The sequence below is a fragment of the Clarias gariepinus genome, chromosome 9 (assembly GCF_024256425.1).
Source record: "Clarias gariepinus isolate MV-2021 ecotype Netherlands chromosome 9, CGAR_prim_01v2, whole genome shotgun sequence".
In the NCBI taxonomy this organism is placed as follows: Eukaryota; Metazoa; Chordata; class Actinopteri; order Siluriformes; family Clariidae; genus Clarias; species Clarias gariepinus.
In genome coordinates this window covers 26,190,126-26,204,001 of record NC_071108.1, presented here as the reverse complement: position 1 = coordinate 26,204,001, position 13,876 = coordinate 26,190,126, and the positions used below count along the sequence as shown (strand labels likewise).

Below are 13,876 nucleotides of genomic sequence, written 5' to 3'. Positions count from 1 at the left end.
AATGAATTATCTACAAGATCACAACCTGGACGATTTCAGGGTAACCAAGTTAGAAACGTAGCAGCAGAATTTAAACAGAACGAGTCAAAAAGTACAAGGCAGTGAATATAAAAGAAAATGCAGGGGAAAAAAAGGCAAGCTGTTTTGTTTCTCTCTCTCTCTCTCCACACCCTGTGGGGTAGAGCAATTATCACCATCAACTCACAAGAAGATATTTTACAAGCACAGCATGGACATTTTGACTCATTTAGCATCAAAGACATTATGCAGTAAAAAAACAAAGGGGGAAAAGATCAGATTATTAAGAGTTCCAGTCCATAAGCTGACAAGACATCATTACAGTCATCAGAAGGCGTCTTGGTTAGAAGAGGAGAAATGAGAGTCTAACCATCCGGCACAATATGGAGTAATATCCAGAAATAAAACGCAGACTATTCTTGCCTCGCAGTACATAAACAGCGAGCCGGGAGCCGTGTCTAAGCCATTTCCCATTTAAGACAGTAGTGTCAAGTGCCGATACAACAGCAATTACTCATAACCTGCATTCCAGCATGGTTTACTGCGGGCTAAATTTAGATGTTTAGCATTTGGTGTGGTACTGCTCGTTTGAGCTAAATCTACCAACACAAGGACCAAGAATGTGGCTTTTTTTTTTTTTTTAAGGGAAGACATCTGTCAAGCATCTGTCACTAGTGACATTAAAGACAACCACAAGGAGCCATGTTGAAACTGAGCTTGATGAGATCGCATCCTAGTTAAATATTTTCTACAGAAAGATGTCAAGTTACGTGACCCTGATTACAGTATGAAGTGGTATAGATGAGTGAGTGAGTAAGTGAGTGAGTTATGAAAAGCATGCCCCTTTACTTACCGTCTTGGTTGCCCCAATCCCAGTCGGGTCCACGCACAACTTTTACACCCTGGAAGATTCCCTTAAGTATAATCCGTGACAGGTTTTGCCTTGGTGCCAAGCTGACCCTGAGTCAGGAAAAGAGAGATACAAACAGACTTTATACAAACACATTTAACACAATTAGACTGACACTAGCTAAACAAAGGTGACTTTGAGCTCAAGTATGTGGAAGAGGGCAAAAAGCATTATCTTTGTAATAACAGCCAGTCATATAGAGTCTCGTATGAAAGACGCACATGTTAACCTTCAACTTTTGCATTTTGGTAGCTTATGTATGACGAGGGGAAAGGTTCTTTAAGGTGACTAAATCACGGAGAAAACAATTTAAATTTAGAATTTAAATCCTAGCAAGCATAAAGACCTTGATAGTGGATAAAGTGTCTACATGCTAAAAGCAAAGACATTCCCATGTCTTTACACTGTTATTTCTGACATGAAGGAAAATCATCAAACCCATTAGCTTATCTGGCTAAAGAGGAACACAAAACCATAAGATCCTGTCCAGGACACATAAAAAATGTCCAGTATGTCAACACAGAGATGCAAAATATGTGCACTTCTGTTTTCTTTTAGCACAAGAAGACTAGAAAAAGGCATTTGGCTGGCATTACATGTCTCAGAGGAAGTATGTTCTAGGCCACAGGCTCTCCAGTGTGTGGCCGTCATGTTACAAGGGGCAGCTGGTTAGAGAGTGGGAATTGGTAGATTCCTGACTGGGTCACCTCATAGCTTTTGCCCACCGCTAACTAGCTTCTAACGCCAGGCTGAATCCCAAATCCCACTCTAACCTCCGAACAATGGCACTACTTGGTGTGTGGAACAATGGATTCTACATAGTGCATAGTGCACTAACTTTACATTTATCTGCTGTATGTGATTCAAGAGACATAAAGAGAAACTTGTGAGATGTAAAGGACTGTCTAACACATCCATGGTTTATTCCCCTTGCTTTTTGCAAACATAGTATCTGTCAGAATTTTAAACTACTTTCACCTTTGGCTACAGCTTAACAAAATCTAATTTTTATTGTTGTTTTTTGTTTTCTCCTAAATTTGAAACAACAATAGTTAAAAAAAAAAAAAAAAACTAGAAAAGTTCCCGACATTACACAACATGATGTCAGGCAACCTTTCCAAAAGCAGCAATTTCCAATATGTTGAAAATGTCCTTAAATGTGATGAACAAACTCAAGACTATAAGAATCGTAATTAGGAGTTTAACATTAAGCTAGATTTAACAAATAATAAAACTACATGGCACTAACATATTTAATTCTACCTAGCTTTGATGTGGCATGAAATATCCTCACTATACTAAAAACCTGAACCAGATTTTTTGCTTTTCAGAACATAAAAATCAGAATATGTCAATCTGTTTGAAATTAAACAGCAGGCATGATTAAAGAGAAAAATAAACACAGAACAACAAAAGAAAGGTGATGGAAGCCTGAGCAAAAACGAGATCAGAAAAAGACCCATTGCCTCGAATCAACTCTGTGCCAAATGGACAGAGCCAACATGTGCTTAGCTGTTATCCCGAGTTAAACACAAGCCTTGTGTTTCTCATATGTCTCTCATTCCCCGAATGTATGTGCATCTGTGTGATTCGAGGTCTGTTCCAAAATCAGGATGGATTAGACAGATCTTGAACAGCATACTACCCTAAACCTAAACCATCTGCCTACCAAAAAAAATCCCTATACAGAATGGCACAGAGACTGCGTTATATCAACAAAAGATAGCAGACTTAGTAGCCAGACCATTGCGAAACATTTCAAAACATTCCCTACGCCTCGTCAGGGAGCTGACCTACAATACGTACCTTATTGTAAAGATGTGGTCTGATCTTGGTGCAAAGGAACTGCCTATTCCCATGCTCACATCAGTCAAAGTGTGTCCAGCATACGCATACTAACAGGTCCAGCACATGACGCAAATCAGCTATAATGAGCCTGAAACTTGCTCCTTTTGGGACGAAAGGTTTTCGGTCTCAGATAGCGTTCCGCTGATGTTTCTGATTTCCCAAAATTAATCCGAATAGTTCAGGGAGTAGAGAACAAGACAGGTCTTAGCTTGGAGGCTTAGGACGAAATAACAGCAAATCTTTAGTTTAGCAAAGTAAGCTGAGGTGCTTGTAAGAAGACGGGGGCCAGGTGTAATCTCCCAGACACTCTGTGTCAAGAGACACAAGAGATCAAGAGTTAAAACTAATCTCCAGATGCTAGCAAAGGAAACAAGAGAGCACAACATCATTTTATTAGCACGTAAAATTTAACGAGATCTGACAAGTCTGCCAAGCGTCTGTCACAATGCATAATCTTCTTTGATAGGTTAATCGTTTCTACGTTTCTAAAATGGTTCTATTTGCAAACAACTTCTTCGGAGACAACCCGAAAAACCCCTCTGTATTTAAACGTATTCCCCATTTTAAAATCTTAAATTCTTAACCCACTCCCATGCACACAATACAACATAATTCCGGTTCACAAACCGTTCCTTGTAAAAGCCTAATTTGAGGTGACAACTTCTTCTACGATGTCATTTTCTCAGTCCCAGATGGCTACAGTGTTTTTAAACATGTTCTTAGAGATTATCCCTGTATATTCCTCAAGAACAAGTGCTGGAAAAACAGCAAATAACAGCCCTAAAAAAATTATTTGATTAAGCATGTCATGACAATATTGTTTATGTAAAAAAAAAATAATAATAATAATAATGAAAAAAAAAATCCAAGTTGGAGGGTCTTATCCAAAATGTTATTTAAAGAATGAAAAAAGCTGAATGTTTTGTGTTGTGCCTTAAATTCTCTTTTTATAATAGATAGTTCTTATTGCTTGCATCTTCACAATCTTAATGTGTTCACAATCTTCACAATCTTAATGTGTACTGTGCAAAAGTCTTGACCCATCCTTCATTTTTTCACATTAAATTAAATTAAATGATGTAGATTTAATTAAAGAAATGACAGGTGGCTCAAGACTTTTGCCCAGTACTGCCTCTTCTTATACATTTCTTTGGAGTTCTAAACTTAACGGAGCTGATACAACAAACATGGGACAGTCTAAAATGAACGTTTACCTTCGGTGTAGATGCTAATTTTCTTTTCAAATTTTCTTTAGATTTTTGTGAAGCTGCTTTGAGACAATGACCATTGTTAAAAGCGCTATATAAATAAATACAACAAATACATATCATGGAAATCCTGGTTTTTCACATGGTGAACACCCTGAATGCAACCTGGATGCATCCTTGGTCCAACCACTTTCATTTCAAAGACTGATTTCACTGCCCATACAGTCTATACTGCTATCTTCTGTATACAGGGTGACAGGGGACCTGTAGCTTATAACAGGAGACTTAAGGCATGAGGCAGGGTACACCCTGGGCAGGGTGCTAATCCATGGGCGAGCACACACACACACACACACACCACGAGCATTTTGGGAATGCCAAACCCACCAAGCATGGGGAGAACATGCAACCTTCATGCCACATGGAAAAAACAATCCGACACGGACGCAAAGGCAACAGTGCTAACCACTAAGCTATCATATCGCCTACACACATATACTATATACATATATAGTAAAAATTCTTCAAACAGCATATGATATTTTCCCATGGTGCACCCCTCTGTATGATTTACTTCGTCAACAAAATTTGACACACACAGACAGGGATGCTCAAGAGATGATGGTCACCGGACCCCAAAGTTGATACACTTTCGATACTACACGCTTAGTCACTAACATACCAGCTTATCAAGGAGCATTCGGAAAGCTTTCCTGTAACACCACCAGGGGATGTCTGGCATCAGCGGAAATGGAATAAACGCTGGGTTACCTTGGGATAAGGATTAGTAGCTAGCAGGCACGACAAACTAGCCATGCGTCAGGCCTGAGCCGATTAACAAGCTGTGAGTGTTATTTTGTTTCCTTCTCTTGGTGAACATACGGGAGGCCATATGCTCTTAAGCCCAACATACACACACTCTCATTCACCTCAAAGGACAGATGTCCCCGTTTAAAGTGAAAAAAACATCATCATTACACAACAGTCATATTTTCCTATATCAGACACCGTTCATGCTTTGGCTTGATTTTCTTTTTCAAGAAATGACGACACTAATCCGATTATGTGGGGTGTATTATATGATAGAAATAGAAAACTAGGAATCCTCTAATCATTTAGCTAAAAGGCTTTGTTGAACAAACCTAAATTTAATTATCGCCCTCAAAAGAGGTCCAACAATCATAATCGTTGAAGAAGCATTACACCTAATACATCACATGAACTTAAAATTGTTTCCAAGCCCAGAGCTTTCTCTAGTGCTTCTGCTATTTGCAATATAATCAGGTTTCCTGCCAAAATTTTCATTTTAAAGAAAATCCTGTGAATCCTATGACGCTATTCACAGCCTGATTACTTCATAAAGAAAGCATCAAGCTAATTCTGTCCTTTTTTCTCACCAATGAATCTCCATTCATTTCTTACTTTATCAAATATGACCCAATGCCAAGTACAGACAAAAAGTGTAAGTCTCCAAACAGTCTAATCCATGTTCCAGTGGCAACGTGACACAACTGGCTCCCGACCGAGTTGATAACATTACTTGTTTGTTCTCTTGCACAACACTTAACAATTTAGGGAAGTGGTAATGACAAGGTGAAATACTCTAAGAATATCTAAAATAATTTCTACAACAATATACAGTCAGGGTAATAAATGAAGAAACAATAAGTCTTTTGTCATTTGGTGTCTGTACTGTACACCATCACATTGAATGGAACACTCAAGATGTAAGGATTTTTAGCTAGAATTTAATGGTTTTGACAAAACTGCAGCCTTAAACATTCAGGAATTACCCATTTTAGAGTGGCTCATAAATAATGGAACAAACTAACATAATTACAAACATAAGAATTGTCTTTACAGAAGACAATTTGCAGTCAATTGCTGCCTGAGGTCTGGAACCTCTCGACATGACCAAATGCGGAGTTTCCTCCCTCAAGATGCCTTGCCAGGCCTGTTTTTACAACCTTCTGCTGCTGCTTGTGGGTCTTTCTGGTCTTAGTCCTGTCTTCCTTGACATCAAGTGGTTGACTTGGCCAGTGTAGAGTGTCCCATCTTTTTTGATTGAGAAAACCTTGGGGAGCTTTCACTGTATGTGAAGGCTACCCAAGCTTTTTACATACCCAATATGAAGTGATGTCCTATAATTTTGCAGCATTTGGCTGAACCAGAGCAGAGTGTTAGCCCAATACTCATCTAAATTTATTCTGCTACTTTAATCAGCGGTCAGGTCGTCAATATACACCAGAGACCCGGTTCAACCGGCAGTCATACACGCTGATTCCATATGCTTTGCATCATGAGACGTTCCTTTCTTTGTCCATACTTTACTCTTTCCAATACATTAAAACATATTAATTTTACCTATATTTATGAACCTGACTGTACTTCTGTAAATTGAATGAAGTCCAAACAATGTATTTTAACGAGCGCACCAGATGTTGCTGAAGAAAAACTACCCAGTGTCCACTGTGGCATATGATTCCTGTTCTTGATTGACAGGCGTGAAACTCGATGTGGTCTTCTGCGGTTGTAGCTTATCCACCTCAAGTTGGTTCACTCTTTCTGTTCACTCTTTATAATCGTAACGGTTATCCACAGTACTGTAGCTTTCCTGTCAGCTCAAAACCCTTCTGACCTGCTGCTGCAAAAATCCCAGCTCAACAGTTAGAACATCAAATACTCAAACCAGTCCATTGGGTAGCAAATCATGCCAAGTTGAAATCTCAGAAATTAGGTGTTTGATATGAACATGAACTGAAGCTCTTTGCTTGTACAGTATTGTACATGACTTTACACACTGCACTGTTGCCATATCATTGGCTGATTGGAATCCATCAGTGCTGTCTATGCTTCGTCGACAGCTAGTTGATATGAACTGACTGCACATTTTATACCAGCTGCACTTGAATATAAAAATAAGCAAGTCAGATTCTCATGCAAAGTTTCATGCCACCTTGTTTTCTCACAGCCAATACAGTTTGTGTAAAGGATTCTTCAGCTCTTAGTCGACTGCACCCTTTGGGTCAGTCACTGCTCGACTAAAGAAAGAATGAAACAACCAGGCAGATTTTCCTGTTTACTATTAGTTTCCTTATCCAAGTAGTTCATATCCTGTTTAGAAAGCAATTTGATGAGAAAGAAGAGCTCCTAAGGTATTACTGAATAATAAATATGATAAGGCAGTTCCACAGAAACTGTCCTACACAAGAGTCAACGCTTTTATCTTAATGAAAATCCAGGTTTTATACATATGCTAATTAAAATGCCTTTGACCAAACAAACACAGACCTAAAAAAAGGCTGATGCTGCCTGCAACCAGGTTGACCTTGAACGATTCTGCTGAAAAGAATGGAAGAAACATCCAAAGGAAAGTTCAAGCATCGTTCATATCCAGTTTTGAGAGCTTTAACCAAGTACCAAGTGATAATATGTAAATGTAATATTTCTGTTGTCTGGGCGGCGGGGGGTAAGTACATTTGCCCATGCTTTTTAAAAATCTGCCCAGGAGAACGATGCATCCGCAACCGATTAACTAGTAGCAAACAGTAAACCTCTTGCGTGCTACCTCTCCTGTACCTGTTTATTCTGCTACCAGCTATCAGAGAGGTGTACAAAGAGGCACTAAATGCACCAGAAAAAAAAAGCCCTGCTGGTGTGTGTCGATGAGGGAGGCCTCAGTCATCTAACTGGAGATCCTGGAAACAAACATGTAAATTTTTCTGCTGCTTGAATATGGTAATGACTCCACAAATAATCTTAAACTCACAAAGTGCAAATATTTAGTTGGTCATAGAAACAACCTAAAACAACCATAAAAACATGTGATCTTATGAATTGGAGATATTTCTTTGCTCATGTGACTCTTTTTCCCTAGTCATGTTTTTATAGTAGATTAAAATGAAATAATTACTTCGTCATACTGCCTAGCTAGTGCTAAAAAATGGATATGTCACTCTATACTGCATAATCCAGAACTCCATGTATATTTGTAATGTAAACAGTAATGGGGGAAAAAATGGCTAATACGCTATAGTTTCTAAGGACTCTGAAAAACAATGTCATGTTTGTACATCAGAAAGAGTTTAGTTCTTAATGTTTTCACTTCTTCTTCAACATACTGTATTGGAAGATGGAGGGAGGAGTTTGGTGGGTTGGATCTCAGAAATGTGGAATAAACAGAACTATCAAATAAATCACTATATTGTGTTAAAGGTCATGTATTTGCTGTTTGTTGTACTGTATATAGTAAACCACTTATTATTATATTATATTTCAGACATGTAGGAGACTGTACAGAGTGAGCATGCTGCATATGAACATAACAAAACTTTTACAATTACAACTAAAGCACAAATTGCACCTCTAGCTATTAACCTATGTTTTAGCTGTACTATTCTTCTGTCAGGTCAATAATCAATGAATGAAATACAAATGAATGCTAATCTTCATTTATATAAAGGCCCAATTTATCTGTCTATATTATTAAACTGTTTATGTCAAGAACTCTGGTCTAATCTGATTTGACCCAAGTGGTACTAAGACTTAACATAATGTAATAACAGGCCTGTTAAACATGTGTTCAGGCAATAAGACCTTGAGAAATGAAGATACCGAACTGCCAAAGTGAGAAAGAGACAGAATTCTGGTTTTATGTAACACGATACAGTACAGAGCCTGCTTGCTCTTCACACCTCCACTGTGGCAGTCTGTAAGATTATATTTTTAACCGTGAGCTTTTTCATTCATTTTGTGTCCAATTTTCTGTTATTAAGGACGAACATTTCACAAGGGATTTAGTTTTTAAACAATAAACAAATAAAATAAGGGATGTTCTGAGTACTCCGGTGCTAAATAAAGGGCAATAAAAGGCAGAGATTGAGATCGAGCTGCAGGAGCAGTGCCTGCTGGAAGATGTACTGTAAGTTAATCTCATCAAATCATAACAGCCAAATATGGATCTCCTGTAGAGTTGGCCAGCGTGCTCGGAATAACCGTCCTGTTTATGGTCCGAGACTCCTATCAGCACCAAGACTCCTCGCCACAACTCTGCATGCTACTAGCACACAAAAACAAAAGAGGCTTAACCTCAACTTCGCCTCAGTAATGGCCTTTCGTTCAACGATCTTGTTTACAAAAGAGGTCAAGTGCGCTGTGGTTAATAATAAAAAAAAAATTATTGTGCAAGTTCTCAATTCTAATGCAATCCTAAACGAGATGAAGGAGGGAGAGGAAGTGACTAAGCTTCAAGATCACATGCCATCAAAATGGAAAAAAATAATAGCAATTCAGTGATACTAAAAATAGACAGTTTTCAGTGGGTGAGCTCCAAATCAACATGTAAATTGAATCATCAGAGTCAATGATGCAGTGGGAAAAAAAAACAGCAAAGAGGTCGTTATTAATACAGAGCACCATACAAAAGTCACAAGTACTTAAAATTGTTTTTTCCCCCTTAAAAAGATGACTAAAAAAGCTTCATTTAAAGATGAATAAAGAGTAATAAGGGACAAAAAAGTCAGTATTTGGTGTGGTGACCTATAGCCTTTTTTTAAATGCATCAGTAGTTACATTTACATGGACAGTGTTTCTTCAAGCTGACTGAAATCATTCTAATTAGAGATTCCAACTTAAAGGTTTACGTGGACGCTGATCCGATAAGATGTGCGTTTTCAATGCTGTTAAAAACCTTTTTTTGTTTGTTTTGCATATTTGTCACATTTAATGATATCTCCACAGCGATGTAAAAGACCCATTGCCAGTTATTGCAAACGCTTGACTGCAGTTGTTACCGCCATAGGTGGCAAGCAGTTATTAAGTTTAGGGGCAATTACTTTTTCACGGAGGGCCAAACAGGTTTGGGTGGCTTTTTGTCCCCCTTAGTAAAATAAATCATTGTTTAAAGACTACATTTTGCATTTACTCTGTTTATCTTTGTGTAATATTAACATCTGTTTGATGATTAACATCTGTTTGATGATTTGACTACTTTTTCACAGCACTGGTCATGTAAAACAAACCGCTGTGAAGCGTTTAACCTGCCTGAAATATAATAGAAGAAAAAGCATTTTTCTTCTATTAGAAAACTGAGGTTAGGTTAGGCTTCCCATCTTTTCCGATAAATCCCACCTACTGCGTTAAAATTGGTTACAAGAACTCTGTCTCACCTATGATTGGTTAGATATTATTCATGAAATGTAAGCCAATCCATGCCCCTTCCTCAGCCAGAGACCCTGCTGATGAACGTCTGAGGTAAAGACAGGTTAGAGAGGGTTGTCACACAGTTTACCGATCACTAAAGAAAGCTAAATTTCCCTCCCGGAAACTAGTCACATCATCTAATGCATTTTAATTCCAATTGGGCTTTTATTGCGATTAAATCTGCACTATCACGATCAACGTGAATCCACCTAATTGGCTCAGGTACTTGTTTTGTAAAGAAATTGGCTGCGAGTTTTCTTGCATATCCTAAAGTATCTGACACAGTTCTTAAGAATTCAATTGTCACAACTGCAGGTTTTGCAGGAAGGTGAATATTTATTTCCTATATATACACATGATGAGTGTTTTCAGCATCAGGAACAAGCACAAAATTGACACCGTGCCAAATGACAATTTGCCAAAAAGGTAACAAATTACATGGTAGTTGGTAGTACAATATATGCAAATATGCTCTGATGTGGTAAAGCCAAAAATCCAAATGACAGACTAAAATGATTTTCAGACCATTTATGGTCATGCTTACACAACTACGCATAAGAACATTACAAAAAGTAAATACTTTAAGGAAGTTCTTAAAGGCTAAACCAGTCTCTTTTTCCTTGTGAGTGTGACTATAAGGATAGACTTTTGCACCGATCTTCATTCGATAACCTGTGATAGAAAGATGACTTTTATCCTTATTGTTACACAAACAGACAGCTAGCCACACTCACAGGATAACCAGATTTTGTGTTCAGAAAAAGCACTTTTCTTTTGTGGTTACAAGGGGCGTTCAGTTATGAGAGTAAAAACTACCAGTATTTCTCTATATAATCCCCTGCTACACTAATGCACTTATACGAATGCCTCACTAGTGCTTGGATAACATGAAGCTCTAAAGTTTTCTCTGTAAGCCATAATCAAGCTGCCTGGTTTACTGAAACACTGGCTTTCCAGGAACTTCTTTAAAAACTCCAGGACTGTACGGGGGACGTAGCAATAACTCCCAGCCGAGTTCCTGTAACATGCAAGTGGTGTTGGTGAATGATAGTGTGTACAGTCAACCACAAGTTGGTGACAAGTTATCCACCCATTTTAAGGGTCAGGTGTTCCACTCGCTGAATGTTCACAGGAACAGTTGAGGTTTGCTCTGAGGCACCTCGGCCAGAATTGTCATTCACAGATGTATAGCCTGCTTTAAAATGTTCGCACCTTTAAAATGTTTTTCTGCAGCACAGCGTCTCTGAATCACTGTACTGTGCTTGAAATCCTCTGTAAATGTAAATCAGTTTTATGCCTACCAAAACAAAACATAAGCAACCAAAACATAGTGCACTAGCTTTACTATCTAACTGATGTAAAAATAATAATAAATTACATAAATTCAATCCAACATTAAATTATTTTCCATCTGCACTGTAATTCTTCTGTATGCTGGTTGCTTTAAATTGCATCTTATGTAAATGTAACGTGATATTGGTGACGAATTATAATGGATTATAATGATTACATTATAACGATACAAAACGATTCAAATGCCTCCAAAGTCTCAAAACTCAAATGGATAATGAGCGTGCGAGTTGAGTGGCTGTGAGCAGGCGGAAATGCTAGGCTTCAAACGAACGCGATTTCTGACTAATTAAAACTCGCGGTGTTTTGTGAAAGGTCAGAGGTTTTTGCTCAGAGTTTGGAAGATAAAAGCAGATCAGAGGCTTTTAACAAGCGCAATTTTTTAATAAAATGCCATAAAAATGCGTTTCTCTTGCACCACTCGGAAGCGCCTGCATTTGGGACACGAATCATTTCTATCTGATCACTGGTCACGACCAATCAACCTGAAAAACAGTCAGTTCTGATCTGGCTCATATCTATGATAAATGTCAAAAAAAAAAAATTTCGATGCATAAATCGCCACTTCATTCGCCATCGTGATTCATACAGTAACTGAATCGATTTTTCGAGTGTATCCCTATGTTTAATGTCATTTTGATTTTATCTTTAGGAGATGTAGATGTAGCAACTAGCAGATGTAGGAAATAATCTAGACAGAAATTCCTGTTAACTTGCGTAATGGTATTAATCATTTAAAATCTTTTCCCTGTTCACATTTATGATGCAGGTGTGTCAGGAAACATGACACGTGTTCAGTGGACTGGATTTAAAAATGCAACTCATCTGACACTTATCTGATTTTCAAGACTTGTCTGTTTGGTGACTGATAAAAAATTTTTCTTTCCTGTAGCTGCTGGGTAACAATTCGCTGTGGGGTTTTTCCCACACTACAGATTTTCCAAACCACAAAGTGTGTATTCCAAGAATTTATTAATAAACTGCAGAACTGATTGTAAAATGGTTCCAAGAACACAGGATCATCATTAGGAGTCCGGTAAAGGATGCTTCCGACACACAAATATGTTTGCTTATTGCAGGCAGAACTGTGCTAGCTGTAACAGCTCTCATGAAAATAAAGGTATATTATCTAACATCATGCAGGACACTTTCATATGCTAATTTGAATTCCATTTAATATTCTTTTGACTTGTGCTTGAGTGCAAGTCATGTGTTATATAACAGCAGGCTATGTTGGGAAAGGCAAAAAACTGAACAATGTGACATTCAGACAGAGCCGGCAAAGAACAGCCGAAAGTTTAGGACACAGAAGACGAGGTCGGGTATACTCACGGCTGCGAGTGCGCTGTTTCGTAGCGCTCGAAGGCGTGCGAGAGGTCGTGTTTGTTGTTCATGTAGCAATGCGTGCACAGATCGTAGTCGAAGCACACCTTGCATTTCCAACGCATTCCCATGATGCCGTGCTTCTTACAGCTGTCGCAGATGATGTTCGAGTGCCGGACACCTACGAGAGAAGGCAGATAATGATATGCGCTGGAAAGCAGAAACATTTGTGCGTCATGGAAAGTGACAAGTCTTACAAATTTGCATCATTCGTGATCATGACAAATCAAAAGCGTCATTTCGGTCGCTTAATTTCTGTGAAAAGTGCCGATTTGAGTGGATTTTGCTACTTCCTTTGCTATGTGACCGCGATTGTGATAATGCAGGACTTTGGAGTAACTGAACAGGCCTGGTCTAATCATCATGTGCAAAAAAACAAAAAAAAAAAATCTAGAATCCTTCAACAATACAAGCATACACCGATCAGCCATGACATCCACAAGACCTCTGTGGTGTGTTGTGGGTTGTGGTGTGGGGCCTCCATGGATTGTTCTTGTTTGTCTGTCGCAGTCCATGGATGCTCGTGCTATGATGCACTGGGTGTTCTGATAGCTTTCTACCATATTCAGTATTCACTTTTATCAGCAATTTGTGTTGCATTAGCTTTTCTGTGGGATCAGCCCAGATCAGACATAAATAAGCTTTGGGTGCCTGTGATCCTGTCACCATTTTACTGTTATATAATTGACCTGACAGGGCTGTTAATGTCATGACTAATCAGTGAGAAGGCGTCATTCTGATTAAGGCTCCATTTTTTTATGGCTCAGACTAAACCTTCCACTTGTGTTCCCATATTATGCTTATGATTTATTATTAAAAATCAAACACCTCCTGCTCAGTGACAGTTCATTAATATAATAATTTGATAATAAAATAATTGTAGGTGAATTTCTGGAGTGTAAGTGGAATTAAAACACTTCAGGGCATGCTGTTATCAGTAACTCCGCTTTATATCATT

General features: G+C 38.4%; 1 protein-coding gene across 4 annotated transcripts in view; it reads right to left on the bottom strand.

Moving 5' to 3' along the window:
• mib2 (MIB E3 ubiquitin protein ligase 2) overlaps positions 1-13,876 on the bottom strand; it is an 82,101-nt gene that overhangs the window by 34,497 nt on the left and 33,728 nt on the right. For all 4 annotated transcript variants that reach the window (XM_053503773.1, XM_053503774.1, XM_053503775.1 and 1 more), the window contains exons 3-4: positions 12,868-13,039; positions 872-978 (exon numbers count right to left, since the gene is read on the bottom strand). In XM_053503773.1, coding sequence (XP_053359748.1) covers positions 872-978; positions 12,868-13,039 — 279 coding nt within the window. The remainder of the gene's footprint in view (positions 1-871; positions 979-12,867; positions 13,040-13,876) is intronic.